This window comes from Sus scrofa, chromosome 14 (genome assembly GCF_000003025.6).
Source record: "Sus scrofa isolate TJ Tabasco breed Duroc chromosome 14, Sscrofa11.1, whole genome shotgun sequence".
NCBI lineage: Eukaryota > Metazoa > Chordata > Mammalia > Artiodactyla > Suidae > Sus > Sus scrofa.
In genome coordinates, this window is record NC_010456.5 from 16,932,608 (window position 1) to 16,947,539 (window position 14,932).

Below are 14,932 nucleotides of genomic sequence, written 5' to 3' on the forward strand. Positions count from 1 at the left end.
TTTTTTCCCACTCTGCATCATGAAGGCTTCAAGATCTCTTGACCTACACAAAAAACCCTCTGCGACTGTCACTTTAAAGAGAATAGCTCTTCGAAAGGATGCTTGAAAAAAAAAATCAGTAAAGATAACGAAATAAGTCTTCCTCCTCTATTAGCAGGGCAGTTTAACTGGATATTTTGATTAGTTTTCAGGGAGAGAACAAAATCACGAACATCGACAGGAAGAGGTGTCACGTGTGAAAGCTTGGGAAGGTGAGTGCTGCTCTTGTAGGCATCCCGGGTAGGTGTATTATTCTCAGAGACATAACCAGAACCTCTTTGAATAACAGAGGGAGGCAACACAGCACAGGAGAAAAATCACTGGACCAGGGGTTGGAAGACCCTTCCGCCCCACCAGAAATTAAGACTACTCTTCCTGGGCTTTTTGCTTTTCATCTCTAAAAACAAAGGGATTTGATTCTGAGAGTCTCCCCAGTTCTAAAATTCAGTGCTTTTATAGCCAAGACTATATATGCATATATATAAATGTGAAAACTAGAGTTTTATTAATATGAAAACTAAGTTAAAAGAAAGCAATGAAAGCAAAATGAAAACTTTTTTTTTCTCCCTGAAGAAAACTTGAGAAATGTATATATAACTAACATGATTTTTTCCTCTGGTCACTGATTTTTTTTTTTTTCTGTCTTTTTAGGGCTGCACCTGCGGCATATGGAGGTTCCCAGGCTAGGGGTCTAATAATCGGAGCTGTTGCTGCCCGCCTATGCCACAGCCACAGCAACGCCAGATCTGAGCCACGTCTGGGACCTACACCACAGATCACAGCAACGCTGGATCCTTAACCCACTGATCAAGGCCAGGGATCAAACCCACAACCTCGAGGTTCCTAGTCGGATTCGTTTCCACTGCATCACGACCGGAATTCCCTCTCGGCATTGATTTTGATCCCTGACTATTCCTCCTTCTCCCCCATTGCTATTAAAATAAAATTAAAAAAAAAACTCCTTTAAGGATTAAATGTTCCATTTAGTTTTTTAATCATCCCTGAAATACTGTCCCATTAACAGAAAGTGGGGTCAGAAGCACTTTATTGATGGAAATCCCTTCTATGTGCTTCCAAGGAAAACAAAAGCATCGTTAATATCAACAATATAAAAGAAGTCAACAGAAATCCAACCCAGAACAAAAGCAAACCAGTTCGTTCTATGTCCCCAGCACTGATCAGACACAATTGAAGTGCACCAGGCCATTTTCACACATTACTTGGAGTGCAGATTTATTTGGATTTAAGAATCTCCTCAACAGATTACATCAACCTCACTCCATTTCCTTCCTTAATAAAACTGTGACTGGACCAACATCAGGCTTTTAAAATTCTAGAAATAATAGAAAAGTAAAAATAGATTTCCTAGGGAAATTCCTCTCCTAAACCTGACATGGTTTTTGCTGCCTCCGTGAAATCCTTCTCTTTGGAGTAACTTGGTAGCATAGTTTTACATTTTTGTTTTTAAACTGGATTCATTACAAGGGCACTGAAGTAGAATGTCAGCTGATTTGTGGAGCATGAACTTTTAGGAACAGTCAGTTACCTCTGCCGCAAAAGGAAAAATGGCCGATGCCTGTGGGGACGCTGGAAGTATATTTCATCATGTCATTTAAGTCTGAGATAGCACACCCTCATTGAAAAATGAAAGAAGAAAACAGAATGGTATGAGAACTCTAGAATCATCTGCAGCACTTTTAACCCATCCTGGTCAGAGAACCGCTCGGTCTAAACCTGAGGGGTCTGCCCCAGGGTGTCAGAGTGGTCACGCCCTCCATCTCCCCCCCACCCCCCTTAGTAGGATCCATTCATAGCTACTCACTACTGCAGGATTTGACCTGAGAAATGCTAGGATTTATTAACTCAGCAGTTGTTTGGAAAAGTCCCTAAATAATCTTTGCCCTTGGCCAGCAAGGGGACTGCTCGTCTCAAGTTCCCAGAAGCAGCTGGTGAGGTTCTCAGCCAAGTTCTTCAGGTGCAGGAAGTCCTTCAGGACAGCCTACTTGGACGTGGCATTTACAGATCTTGAAACCAGGCTTCCTGGATCTAGGAAATGTTATTCCTGACTCCTTCGACCCAGACGCTGGCTAAAATTGAGTTTTTATCCTCTGTAGGTGATCAGTCTTTCTTTTTTGTTCTTTCTAGGAGCTGGCATGGTAGTTAAATTTTTCTAAAACAGTCATATTAATATGTTCAAAAATCCACTGCTGAGTCTCAGAGAGAGGATCACATCTGGCCATGAAAATCTTCTTCTCTGCAGGGTTGCAGTCCATGCAGCTGTTACTCACAGGATGGAAAAGTGTTCTGTCCTGCAGGGGTCAGAAGGACAAGACAAGACTGACATGATACACGGTGAATGGTTAGAGCCCCAAATACCCAGAGGAAGTACAGTGTCCCTGTTGACATTTCAGCCTATACCCAGAATGTGAGAGCTAGCCCATCTCCCAAATCAAACCATGGGAGGGGGGGGGCTGCCACAGGGAATGTGGTTTCCTAGGACCCTTTGGCATGATGTGGGACTTCCAAGCAGGTCCAGCTAGAATAAACAGTTCATTCATTCATTGATTTTTTTTTTAAAAATTGCAATCCATTCATTTTTGACTCTTTGGTAAGAACTTCGCTACATACTTGGATTTTGAAGGTGAAAAGAACCTGAGGCTGCTTGTCAAGTAGCAAATGGGTCTGCATACAGAAATGGTACTTTAGTAAATACCACACACACACTGACCCATATCAGACCAGAGGAGGCCTGATCTTCCCAAGTATTGAGCCTTCAATGGAAAAGGGAGACACAAGAGGACCAGGAACCAGTGAGCTGAGTGCTGGGCCACCCAGTTCCCAGGGTGAACACAGGGCTGGGGGGATGTGGTGCCAGGCCCTGTCTCAGTCAGTGCACGGACTCAAATATGTTGATTCTGTCCCCTCCCAGCCCCTTTCTTGACCTCACAGCTCTTCCTTGGTGCCATTCTCAGTGCTGCTGTAAAGTGGAGGAGGTGGTGTCCACTACACCCATGATAAGAGCACAGCTCTGTGAATGAAGGTGCTACCCAGGCACAAAGTATAAGCGGTGAGCAGGCCCACTACCTGAATAGCCTCTATTTACACACAGCCCACGTTACTGTGCAAACAGGGAAAGGGTCTCTCATTAACTAGTAATAAACACTTCTGTCGCTTACAACGTCCGTGCATTTAAAACATATGCCCATAACATGTAAAAACGTCCCTCAATCACTGCTTAAATTTTAGGAACAAGTAATGTTTTTAGCTTAGAAAACATTTTAGAGGTTCCGATTATCATCTTTTAACGGAGGGATATTGGACGCGCAGTGGTTTTACAGTGAAAGAGTTTCTTGAGGAGCCCGTGTCAACATTTCTGGGCTACCCTGGCTGTCAGCCAATATTTAATGTCCTTTAGGACCCGGATGTTTGCATAGGTTGGTACCTGTGAGGGAAGGAAGAAGGAAGGCAGGTGCCCAGAGCCTCCTTCGCCTGTTTCTACCTTCAGTGTCAACACAGGGCTACGTGCAACATGAAGGCTCTCTTTTCTCTTCCGTCCTTTCAAGTCTCCAGAGTTTGTGGCAGATTTTACCTCCCTCACAGCAAGAGGGCTCCCGAGTTCTCCTGACCGTTTTCTTCACCCTCTGCTTCACTAGCTGCTGTTTGACCCCAGGGCTGCTGGCAGGAGCTTTCCCCTCCTCCATCCAAGTGGCTGCTGATGCTGAGGGTGCCTCACAGACCCCGCCCCCAGTCCCCAGGGCCCCCTCCCCCTCCTCCCCAGTATCCCTCACTCTTGGCTTCAGCTCCTGATTTCCATCTGTTTAGCTGCACAGGCCTCATATATTTAAATCATTTTTTCAAAGCGCATCCTTCAGCTGTTGTATTTGTGAAAATTCTTTGTGACCTGCTAAACCCTAAAATTCACTTTGTTGCACACCATGTACTTATTTTTCTTCTCAGCCACCTGGATTTCTTCTTACTGTCACCCCTGTCAATGGCTGCAGAGGGAACCCCCACAGACTCACAGTTTCTCTCCTCAAACACATGTTTCCATAAAAACTAAAAAATGAGAGGGGAAAAAAAGGAGTAGAACCTGCTTTTATGCTCTTCCCTCCTTGGCTTGTGTGTCTCAGTGCAGGTGCAAAAGCCAAACCAGATTCTCTGGGCATTTTTTTTTTTTTTTCCCCAAACATTACTTTCTGAGCCACAAGTTGATCCTGTTCTTCCAAGTCTCGGGCTGGGACTCCTGCTCTGGCCGACCCAGTGTGCTCGCCAGGATGGGGTGGGGTGTGCAGATTCGGCATTGCCCCAAACCATTCAGAAGGTGTTTTCTGTGATTTTATCTCGTGTTCTCATAAAAGTTGAAAAGTGGAATTCCCTACGTCCATCTACATCTGAGAAGCTTCATCAGTAAAATGAGGGGCTGGAACGTCAGCCTCAGGCCTCTCCCAGCCATGAAATTGAATGAACTTTTTATTCCAAAGTACACCAGTGACAGAGACAAATGACAGGCCTCAAATAGATGCTGCCAGCAATATTCAGTGGACTAGTAGATGGGTTGCTCTCTGGCTGTAGACAGAGCTTCCATGTCCTTGACATGTCCAGCATGTCCCGAGCACAAGCTTCTGGAAGTGTCTTCTATGTCCCCAGAACTTGCATCTTCCGCTTTGACCTGGGGGCTACATACGTTGCCATCATTAGGCTTCTAATTGGCTAAATTTCCCCATTCCTAATTGTCTTTACTGGTGCTTCTCCTGGCTGGACCCGTCATCGTTGGTAATGTGCCTCTTGTCCTGTGACAGCCTTTTATGCTCGGACGTCACAAGAGATGCTGGGGCAGAACCAAATACAGCTTCCTCTCTGAGCTATAGGCTTCCGAGCACTCTGGCAAGTCGGCTGTTCCACGGTAGTCCTCCTGAAAGGGTGCTTTTAACTGGACTGTCCTCTGTCCAGTCCTGAGGGAGACAGAGCCCGTGCCCTGGCTGTTCAAGATGTCATGCTGGAAACGCTGTCTCCTGCACCCTCCTGCCCTCCCCGACTGCTGCCTCCCTTGTCTTTTTCTGTCTTGTTTTTGCCTAAGAAAATTAGGAATTCTTGGAATTCCCATTGTGGTTCAGCGGTAACGAACCCAACTAGTTTCCATGAAGATGCGGGCTCTATCCCTGGCCCCATTCAGTGGGTTAAGGATCCGGTGTTGCCATGAGCTGTGGTGTAGGTTGAAGACATAGCTTGGATCTGGCGTTGCTGTGGCTGTGGTTTAGGCTGGCAGCTGTAGCTTTGATTCAGCCCCTAGCCTGGAACTTTCGTACGCCGCAGGTGCAGCCCTTAAAAAAAAAAAGAAAGAAAGAAAAAAGAAAATTAGAAATCCTTGAGCAGGAAATGAGAAAGTTCAGGTCCAGGATTATGGAACCACCCTCCATAGTCAAATCAGGTCAGGCTAAATTCCAGTTGGTCCCCACGGTGAAAGGCTGGGAGGGCCTTTCCTGTGGGTCCTGGCGAGGGACACTTCCTCCAGCAGGCCGGCATCACACTCCAGGGTAGTCACAGGCTAGTGCTGAATTTTATTAGATCCTCTACTTCTGTAGGGTCCAAACTTTGAAAGAACCAGTAGGTTGTTGAAAACATTCCCCACCATGTTTAGGGCAGTAAAAGAGCCAAACACCAAAGATGCCAAGACAATGAACTAGGTGTGTGAGTGAGTTCATAATGTATACGAAGGTGATGCTGAGAAGGAATTCCCACATGGTGACAGGGGGCAGTATAGGGCTGGGGCTTTTCTCACATTTGGGCTTGCTCACATTTCTGTCTCGCCACTTGCTTGTCATGTGACCTTAATTCTCTGAACCTCACGTCCTCGTCTGTGAACGCTAGATAATAAACCTGCCTCACGAGTTGCTGTGGGTAAAATCAATGGCCTGATGTCCCACTTGTAGTAACAAGCGATAGTCATTCCACATCCCCTCACCTCTTAATGTAATTAGTTTTAGTCAGGGAGCGTATCCATTTTCAAAAGGCAGAAAATACCAACCATCTGGTCTGAGACCAGCTACTCAGGACCACCCTGAAATCCTGGCAAAGTAGAATTTGCAAAAATTGGCACCTGCCTCAACCAGTTATCCAACTGGATACTCCTGGTTTCAGCAAAAGATTTATGGAACAAGAGTAACCTCTAATTCAGGACTGAGCTCCTCTGTGTAGTTATGGTTCAAGTTTGTATATGATGCATGTATCTAGGCCCTTTGCCTGAAATACAATATGATCCAGGACATTTGAGTTCAACAAATATTTATTCAGTGCCTTTTATTTTCTAGTGTGTATTAGGAAGTAGACATAGAAAGATAACCTAAGATGCATCCCCTGGCCCAAGAAGTGGGGGAGACAAGTCCATAAACAGGACATGTTTGGAGTAAAAAGTGTCAGTGAGACTGTAGATGTGGGGGAATAGGATGGATAAAAAAGAATGCGTGGGAGTTCCCGTGGTGGTGCAGTGGTTAACGAATCCGACTAGGAACCATGAGGTTGCAGGTTCCATCCCTGGCCTAGCTCAGTGGGTTAAGGATCCACCGTTGTGAGCTGTGGTGTAGGTCGCAGACTCGGCTCAGATTCTGAGTTGCTGTGGCTGTGGTGTAGGCCGGCAGCTACAGCTCCAATTGGACCCCTAGCTTGGGAACCTCCATATGCCGCTGGTGCGGCCCTGGAAATATTAAAAAAAAAAAAAAAGAATGTGCAAACAGAGAGATGTTAACTAGCAGGTACATTTGTGCATTAATTTAGTCAACAAAAATCCATAGGGCACCTACTATTTGTCAGGCACTGTTTTAGATGGCTTGGATGTAATGAGCTTAATAATAGGAAAATTCCCGCCATCCTGGATGTTATGTCCTAGAGGCAGGGGTGGGGGGAGCAGTAGGGCACAGACATAAACAACAAGCATAATAGGTAAAATGCACAGCTTGTTCAAAGGTGACATGAAAAAAATCAATGCTGTCAGGAGAATCTGGAATGCCAAGGGAGGGGCCAGTGTGCAAATTTATTATTTTTTTTTAATTTATTTATTTTTAATTTATTTATTTTTTTTGTCTTTTTACTATTTCTTAAGCCGCTCCTGCGGCATATGGAGATTCCTAGACTAGGGGTCTAATCAGAGCCGTAGCCACCAGCCTACGCCAGGGCCACAGCAACGCGGGATCCGAGCCGCGTCTGCAACCTACACCACAGCTCACAGCAATGCTGGATCGTTAACCCACTGAGCAAGGGTAGAGACCGAACCCGCAACCTCATGGTTCCTAGTCAGATTCATTAACCACTGTGCCACGACGGGAACTCCCAGTGTGCAAATTTAAATAGGGTGGCAAGTGTGTACCTCCCTGAGAAGTTTACATTTGAGCAGGTGACAAAGAACGGAAGGGTGAGAAGGTTCCAGACAAGGGAGCAGCCAGTGCAAAGGCCCTAAGCAGGGATGCACCACGTGGGTTAGAGGAACGGTGAGGGGGCCAGAGTGAGGGAGATGGTGTCAGAGGTGAGGAGGGGTCAGCATGTGCTGGGGCCAGCAGGTCCCTCGGCATGGCTGAAGCACAAGGAACAAGGTAGAGAATTCCAGAGAATGACAGCCAGAGACAGGCCAGGTCCACATCAGGAAGAGACGGGTGCACTGCTAAGGCTTGATTTTCCATGAAGTGTTGGGGCATTTACTACATGATGTTACGGAATCTGCACTTTGGGTGCATTGTGCTGGTGGCAGAGAGGAGGATGGAGTGGGGGAGGGGGGACAGCCAGAGGAGGCCACTGCCACTGTCCAGATTTGAACTGAGGCCAAAGCAAAAGCAACAGGAGGAGTTGGGGGCGACCTAAGACACAATGGCAGGGACATTTGAGGAGTCGAATGTGCAGGGCGTCCTGATGGCTGGGATGTGGGTGTTAAGGCCGAGGAACAGAGAGGATGACAGGGGTTGGGGGGGAAGCCATGTGGAGGTGAGACAGCGTTGGGGACCATGATTTCTGGTGGACATTCATGGGACACCAGGTTTAGATACTGGGAAGCACTTGGTATCGACTTGACCTCAAGTCAGCTCCCTGTGAAGTGGGGCGAGGTGCTCCCTCCCTCTGACCTGGATGTCAGTGTCACTCCCACTGACAGCAGGTGCCCCCATGACAGAGAAATCCCTCGTGTCCCATGTTCCCAGCATGGGTCTGATGGAAAGGAAGGCTTAGGATTTGAGGCTGGTTTAATCCTAGTTTTATCTCTTGACAATAATCTCTGATGGTTACCACTTTTTTTTCATTCACCAGTGATTTAGGTTTTCCATTTGCAAAACGAATGGAGTGGGAGGAGGGGAGAGGGGTGAGTATCCGGCTTCCTCTCCAAGGGTCGTGGAGAAGAAACGGCTGATGTGAATGTCCTTTGAGACCAGTCAGGCAGGTTTTTTGCTGCCTGTCTGCTGCTGGCATCTGGGAGAAACCAAATAACACCTTGACAGGCATAAAAGGAACAAAGTGGTCTCATTGCCTACTCTTTTCCATTTTTCCTTTGACAGGTATGAGTCGTCACAGGAGGAGAAAATTGGTCTTCCTGCATCAATGGATAACTTGGCCAATCAGACGCGATGCTCCTTAAGGCCCCCACCGACCGACAGAGCCCGAGGTGTGTGTGCCTAGATGCTGCTGGCCACCCACCTGCAGCCCTGCCTCCTGTTCCATCACTGGGCTTCTGCCTCTTAGCTGAATTCTGAGCGAGGTCTTGTATAGATAGTCCAGCTCCGGCCTTAGAGTTCATCCTTTCCCCTCCCACTTAAACACTCCAGCTGGCCTCTCGGTTCTTTCCAGACGAACAAGCTCTTCCCTCACCTGAGGCCCTTTTCTAATCTTTTACGGTCCCCGTTTCAAAGCTAGGTGTCCGAGCAGCCCTGCATACCTTCCTGACCTGGGTAGAGGCCCGTGCTGTGTTTCATGTTATCCTATATACTTAATGTACTTCATTTAAAACTTTCTCTGCTTCCCCACTAGACTGAAAACTCTGAGAGCGGAGAAAACCCATCTGTCCATCTGTTCCATATCTTATTTCCATCTGTTTGTAGCTGTTGATCTCCCCTTAGTAAACCTGCCGGTGGTGGTGGTGGTAGTGGTGGTGTCATGTTAACATAAGAATAGCTACTATTTATTGAGAAGGTATTTATGTATCTCATACTGTTAAATGTTTTACCCAGATTTCCTCATTTTTTTTTTTTTCTACTTAAACCACATAAGTGATCTGAAGAGAGAGCGAATGTGGACAGACAGGAAGCCAGGTTCATTTATGGATCAGCCAATGCTAATTCAGCACATATGATGTGCCAAGCATTGTTTTAGGTACAGGGGATGCTGCATGACAGAAAGCAGAGAAAAATCTCTGCTCTTGTGGGGTTTATTTTTTTTTTAATTTTTACAGTTTTTTAAAAATGGTATGGCTGCACCCACAGTATATGGAAGTTCCCGGGCCAGGGACTGATTCAGGGCCACAGCTGTGACCGACACCACAGCTGTGATAATACCGGATCCTTTAACGCACTGAACCAGACCGGGTATCAAACCCACACCTCTGAAGCGACCCAAGCCACTGCAGTCGGATTCTTAACCCACTGCTCCACAGACGGAACTCCCTCTTGTGGGATTTACATTCTAACATTCAGCTACAGCTAAAGAGCTAAAACAGTACAGGAATCAGGCCACACTGCCATCTTTTCCTGTACACGAACTTACCGGTACACTCATGTCAAGTCAGCAGAAGTTTGTCTGGCATGCGGAAGAAGAATAGCAATACTCACTGAACTCTGACTAAGGGCCGTGGCCTCGGTGCACTGAAATTCTATTCAAGCACCACAATACTCTTCTAAGGTAGAGAGTATTATTAGCCCCGTGTGATAAATGAGGAAACAGAAGTTCCAAGGAAGGAAGTTTCCCATGGTCCCAGAGCTAGGACCCTGTGGATCCATAGCTCACAGCCCAGTCTCTCAGGGCCCAGTGCCCAGGCTCTCGGCCCCTGCCTTGTTTCACACCCTTCTCAGCAGAGTCAACTAGCTGTCCTGCTCCAAACCCACACCTGCTCAGCAGGAAACAGTGGTCCTTGTTAGCAGATACTAACCTCAAATTCTTACAGTTCCAGTTACCCAGATTCTTTAACGTTTGACAGTCTAGATCTTGGCAGGTATTCAGTTCAGGAGGTTTTTGTCCATATGCTAGAGGCTGAAAGATGCTTTGATGAAATCTTTCTACCAGTGACTGGAAGATGGCAGTTCAGTGTGTTAGGTAACACGGTCACCAGCAGGAATATCGCTAAGGTGCCCACATTTGGCAGGAGTTGAGAGGACGTGACAACGAAGTGCCTTTAGCTGGATTAGATGTACAGATAAACACAGAATGGGAAAGTAACACTCTTGAGAGCGTAGCTGCGTTGCAGGCATGAATGTGCTCCCTTCCCAGGAGAGTTAACCTCTCTCTTCCCTGACAAGTAGGCTGACCCATCAATTTGAATTGAAGATCACAACTTCTTAGGGTATAAGACTTTGTGTTCTGTTATTTTGAAAGTGTAGAGTGTGGTGTAGATGTTATGTGTTGGTTCTCAGCAAGATGTTTGAAAAATCCCCCTTTGTTTTCTCACGGACAAGCTGGGGAAATGTGGACTAAAAGATAACCCACCGTCGGGTCAGTCTGTATCTGGTTGAGCAACTGCATGCCCTGGACCAGTGCCACCTCTGTTACATGATGGAAAGCTTTGTCCTAGGCCTTGGTCACCAGGTTCAACAACTTAGACGAGGGTCTGAGTAGACGCTGGCCCAGTTCATGGGTGGAACAAAACTATTCAGTTGCTAATATGTTGGATCAAAGAGTCAAAACCTGGCGTTCCTGTTGTGGCTCAGCGGGTTATGAACCTGACTAGTATCTATGAGGATGCAGGTTCGATCCCTGACCTCGCTCAGGAGGTTAAGGATCCAGTGTTGCCGTGAGATGTGGTGTTGATTGCAAACTCAGCTCGGATCTGGCATTGCTGTGGCTGTGGTGTAGGCTGGCAGCTGTAGCTCTAGCTCAACCCCTAGCCCGGGAATTTCCATATGCCTCAGGGTGTGGCCCTAAAAAAGAAAAAAAAAAAAGTTAAAACCCAGGTTGGGGTAAATCTGGTGAGAGAGAATTTAACAGAAACCAATGGATAGATACACAAGTATAAAAGGTGAACCACGCAGGTATAAGACTGCAGAGATGTGTCTGTGTAGCAAAGCAAGAGAGAAAGATTGTGCTTTTTTGGGGGGGGGGCGTGCCCACGGCATGCGGAAGTTCCTGGCCAGGGACCAACCCCTTGTCACGGCAGCAACCTGAGCCTCCACAGTGACAACACTGGATCTTTAACCTGCTGAGCCATGAGAGAGCTTCCTATACTTTTTTTTTTTTTCTTTAATACCAAAAACTCATTAAGAAGCCAAGAATGTGAAGCTAAGGCAGAAAATCAATCAACTTAAGCTAATTTAACAGGCATATATTGCTCATAACAAAAGGGTGCTAGAAATTTGTTCTATTCTTTGGTCAAAACACACCTAGAATGCTGTTTTCCCTTCTGGGCATCACGCCACCTTCTAGGACCATCTGGAGTGTGCTAAGAATCAGTGTCCAGGAGGCTGAGGTAAGTCCAAATGATGACATCTGAGGAGCTGCGGCAGGAAATTGGACTGTTTAATTGGAAGTAAGGCGTAAAGATCAGACAAGCATTGTTCAAGTGTTTGGAATCTGTCTGGACCAAAATGGATTAAATGTAATCTGTGTGATACCAAAAGGCTTCAGAGCTTTCTATCACTTGGGACTGTCCAGAAATGAATGGGCCGACCAGGGACAGTGTGACTGCCCAAGCATGACCACAAGTCCAGGATTTTGAAGTGGATTTTGAGGTTCATTTGTCAGAACCAGGAGTCAAATTCCAGGCCTTTTAATTAAACTCTTTGTTTCCTCATTTTGGTTCCTAAATCAATACCTAACCAGAATGATTTAAAAATAACGACCTTACACAAATGAGCCTTTCCACCAAAAAGAAAATCACGGACGTGGAGAACAGACTTGTGGTTGCCAAGGGGGAGGGGGAAAGGGTGGGATGGATTGGGAATTTGGGGTTAATAGATGCAAACTATTGCCTTTGGAATGGATAAGCAATGAGATCCTGCTGTATAGCACTGGGAACTATATTGTCACTTATGATGGAACATGATAATGTGAAAAAAAAAGAATGTATACATGTATGTGTAACTGGGTCACTTTGCTGTACAGGAGAAAACTGACCGAACACCATAAACCAGCTATAATGGAAAAAATAAAAATCATTATAAAAAATAAATAAAAATAACAACATTGTGGCCTTCCATCTGGCATCTTCGTGGACCAGCAGGGGTTTATGAGCTGAGAGGCCAAAGCCCTGGCGTGTATCCCAAGTCACAACAAAGAGTCAGATGGGGCCGCAGGCCAAGAAGTCTACCCACTCATTTTTAAAGTCTTGTGACTATTTCACTGTTATCAATTTAGCCTGACAGGCACCTTTTCATCTGTATTTTTCTCTTTGATGTTATTTTTAAGCCCTTTCTTACAGAAGTTTAACTCTAAGGACACCCCAGGGAACAGCTCAGACAATAATGTAAATCTTTCACTTTTGGAGTCTGGGGAAGCTGTGAAAGTGGTTCTGAGACCCAGAGATGTGTGAAGGTTTATCCAGCACAGCTTAGGGTTTGTGAAGGAAGGGCTCACATCAGTAATGAAGCCCATTTAACAAATGCTTGGTGGAGTTCCTGTCGTGGCTCAGCGGGTTAAGAACCCAACATGGTATCCATGAGGACAAAGATTCGATCCTTGGCCTCTATCAGTGGGTTAAGGATCTGACGTTTCTGTGAACTGTGGCGTAAGTGGCAGACACGCCTTGGATCCTGAGTTGCTGTGGTTGTGGTGTAAGCCAGCAGCAGCAGCTGCATCTCCAGTTCAACCCTTGGCTGGGGAACTTCAATATCCGCAAGTATGACCCTAAAAAAAGTAAAAGCAAAACAGGAGCCTAACGCTTATTTTAGGACGTCTACACAGTAGACATCAGGCAGGCCATACAGAAACAAAAGGAAACTGCCCGCAGGTAGTTTACATCTCCCAGAGGCGGCTAACTATGCATAACACAAACGTTTTGAGTACAAAGAAGGGAAGGAAATGGTCCACGAATACAAGAAAAGGGGCAACTCCAGCTAAAGGAGGAGGGTAGAGGAAAGGCAAGCAGGTCAGAACTGGAGCTTTTTTTTTTTTTTTTGGCCTTTTTGCCATGTCTTGGGCCGCTCCCACGGCAAATGGAGGTTCCCAGGCTAGGGATCTAATTGGAGCTGTAGCCACCGGCCTACGCCAGAGCCACAGCAACGCGGGATCCGAGCCTCGTCTGCGACCCACACCACAGCTCACGGCAATGCCGGGTTCCCTGGCCCACTAAGCAAGGCCAGGGATCAAACCCGCAATCTCATGGTTCCTAGTCGGATTTGTTAACCACTGCGCCACGACAGGAACTCCAGAACTGGAGCTATTAAAGTGATTCTTAAAAATCCCCTGGTGGCCTAGCCATTAAGGATCTGCCGTTGTCACTGCCTCGGCAAACGTTCGATCCCTGGCCTGGGAACTTCCACATGGTCAAAAAAAAAAAAAAAAAAAAGTGATTCTCCATCTGGCTGCCCATAAAGAACTTTCCAGGATCTTTTTAAAAATACCAATAACTAAGCCTCCCCTTCTAGAGCGTCAGTCTGTCCTTAGGCCAACAACGCACTACACTTATAATTGTATTTTTATAATGTTTGGGTACTTGGGATTCATAATGTTTAAAAAAGATTTTTTTTTATTAAAGAATAGTTGATTTACAATGTTGTGTCAATTTCTGCTGTAGAGCCAAATGACCCATTCATACGTATATATACACCCATTTTTTCATATTATCTTCCATCATGTTCTAGCAAAAGTGGCTGGATATAGTTCCCTGTGCTGTACAGCAGGAATAATGTTTAACACTTGCTCTTTTTCTTCTTCAACATTTTTGACTATTCTTGGCCCTTTCATTTCCATATAAATTTCTGAATCAGTATATCAATTGCCACAAATAAACCTGCTGGAGTTTGACTGGTTTTGCATGAAATGTAAGCACCTGGTTCTCACCTGGTTGAGAACTGAGAATGGGTATCTTCACACTAGTGAGTCTTATTATCCACGAACATGCTAGATTTTCTCTATATTTTTAAAAATTATTCTTTGTGATGCTTTGTAGTTTTCCATAGAAAGGCCTTGCACATCTGTTGTGAGATTTATTTTTAATTATGTGGTGCTTTTTATGGTGATCAAGTGGAATAAGTTTTGAATTTCATTTTCTATTTTTTTGTTGCTGGATCCAGACAGTTGATTTTCTTATATTTACCTTGTATGCTAAATGTATTTAGGGCCTCCTGCCACCAACAATGGTACATGCTCCCCTCTCTCCCCTGTTTCCCTACCCAACTCCCTGCCAAGATCTGGAGGGGGGTGGGCAGGCATCACCCAAATAAGCCAGTTGTACTCAAATTCTCACTTCAGGGTCTGTCTACACCTGGGGAACCCCCAGTGTAGACATATGTTAAACTCCCATAAACTGTTTCCTTCCGAGGAAGGGACTCTTGATTGGGGGGGTGACAATGGTTGACATTGCTATGCCTGATAATGTACCTCACCACCAAGCTCAGGGTACAAAGTGCACTTGTCACCCACAGGCATGGAAGCTTGATCATTGGGTCAGGCATGTGCTGGGAGTTTCCCTCAGTTTGGCGCTCCTCATTATTGTCTGTTATACTGAGGAGGACAATAAGAACCGCACTTGTGAAATAACTCATTCAAGATCACATTA

At 45.8% G+C, this 14,932-nt stretch overlaps 1 protein-coding gene across 6 annotated transcripts in view; it reads right to left on the reverse strand.

Moving 5' to 3' along the window:
• GALNTL6 (polypeptide N-acetylgalactosaminyltransferase-like 6) overlaps nt 247-14,932 on the reverse strand; it is a 1,214,871-nt gene continuing 1,200,185 nt past the window's right edge. For 3 of the 6 annotated variants that reach the window (XM_021072445.1, XM_021072444.1, XM_021072440.1), the window contains exon 12: nt 683-2,348. In XM_021072445.1, the coding sequence (XP_020928104.1) occupies nt 2,181-2,348 (168 nt within the window). In that variant the 3' untranslated portion in view covers nt 683-2,180. Of the gene's footprint in view, nt 2,349-14,932 lie in introns of all 6 variants that reach the window. The other 3 variants (XM_021072439.1, XM_021072442.1, XM_021072443.1) reach the window with 3 other exon arrangements.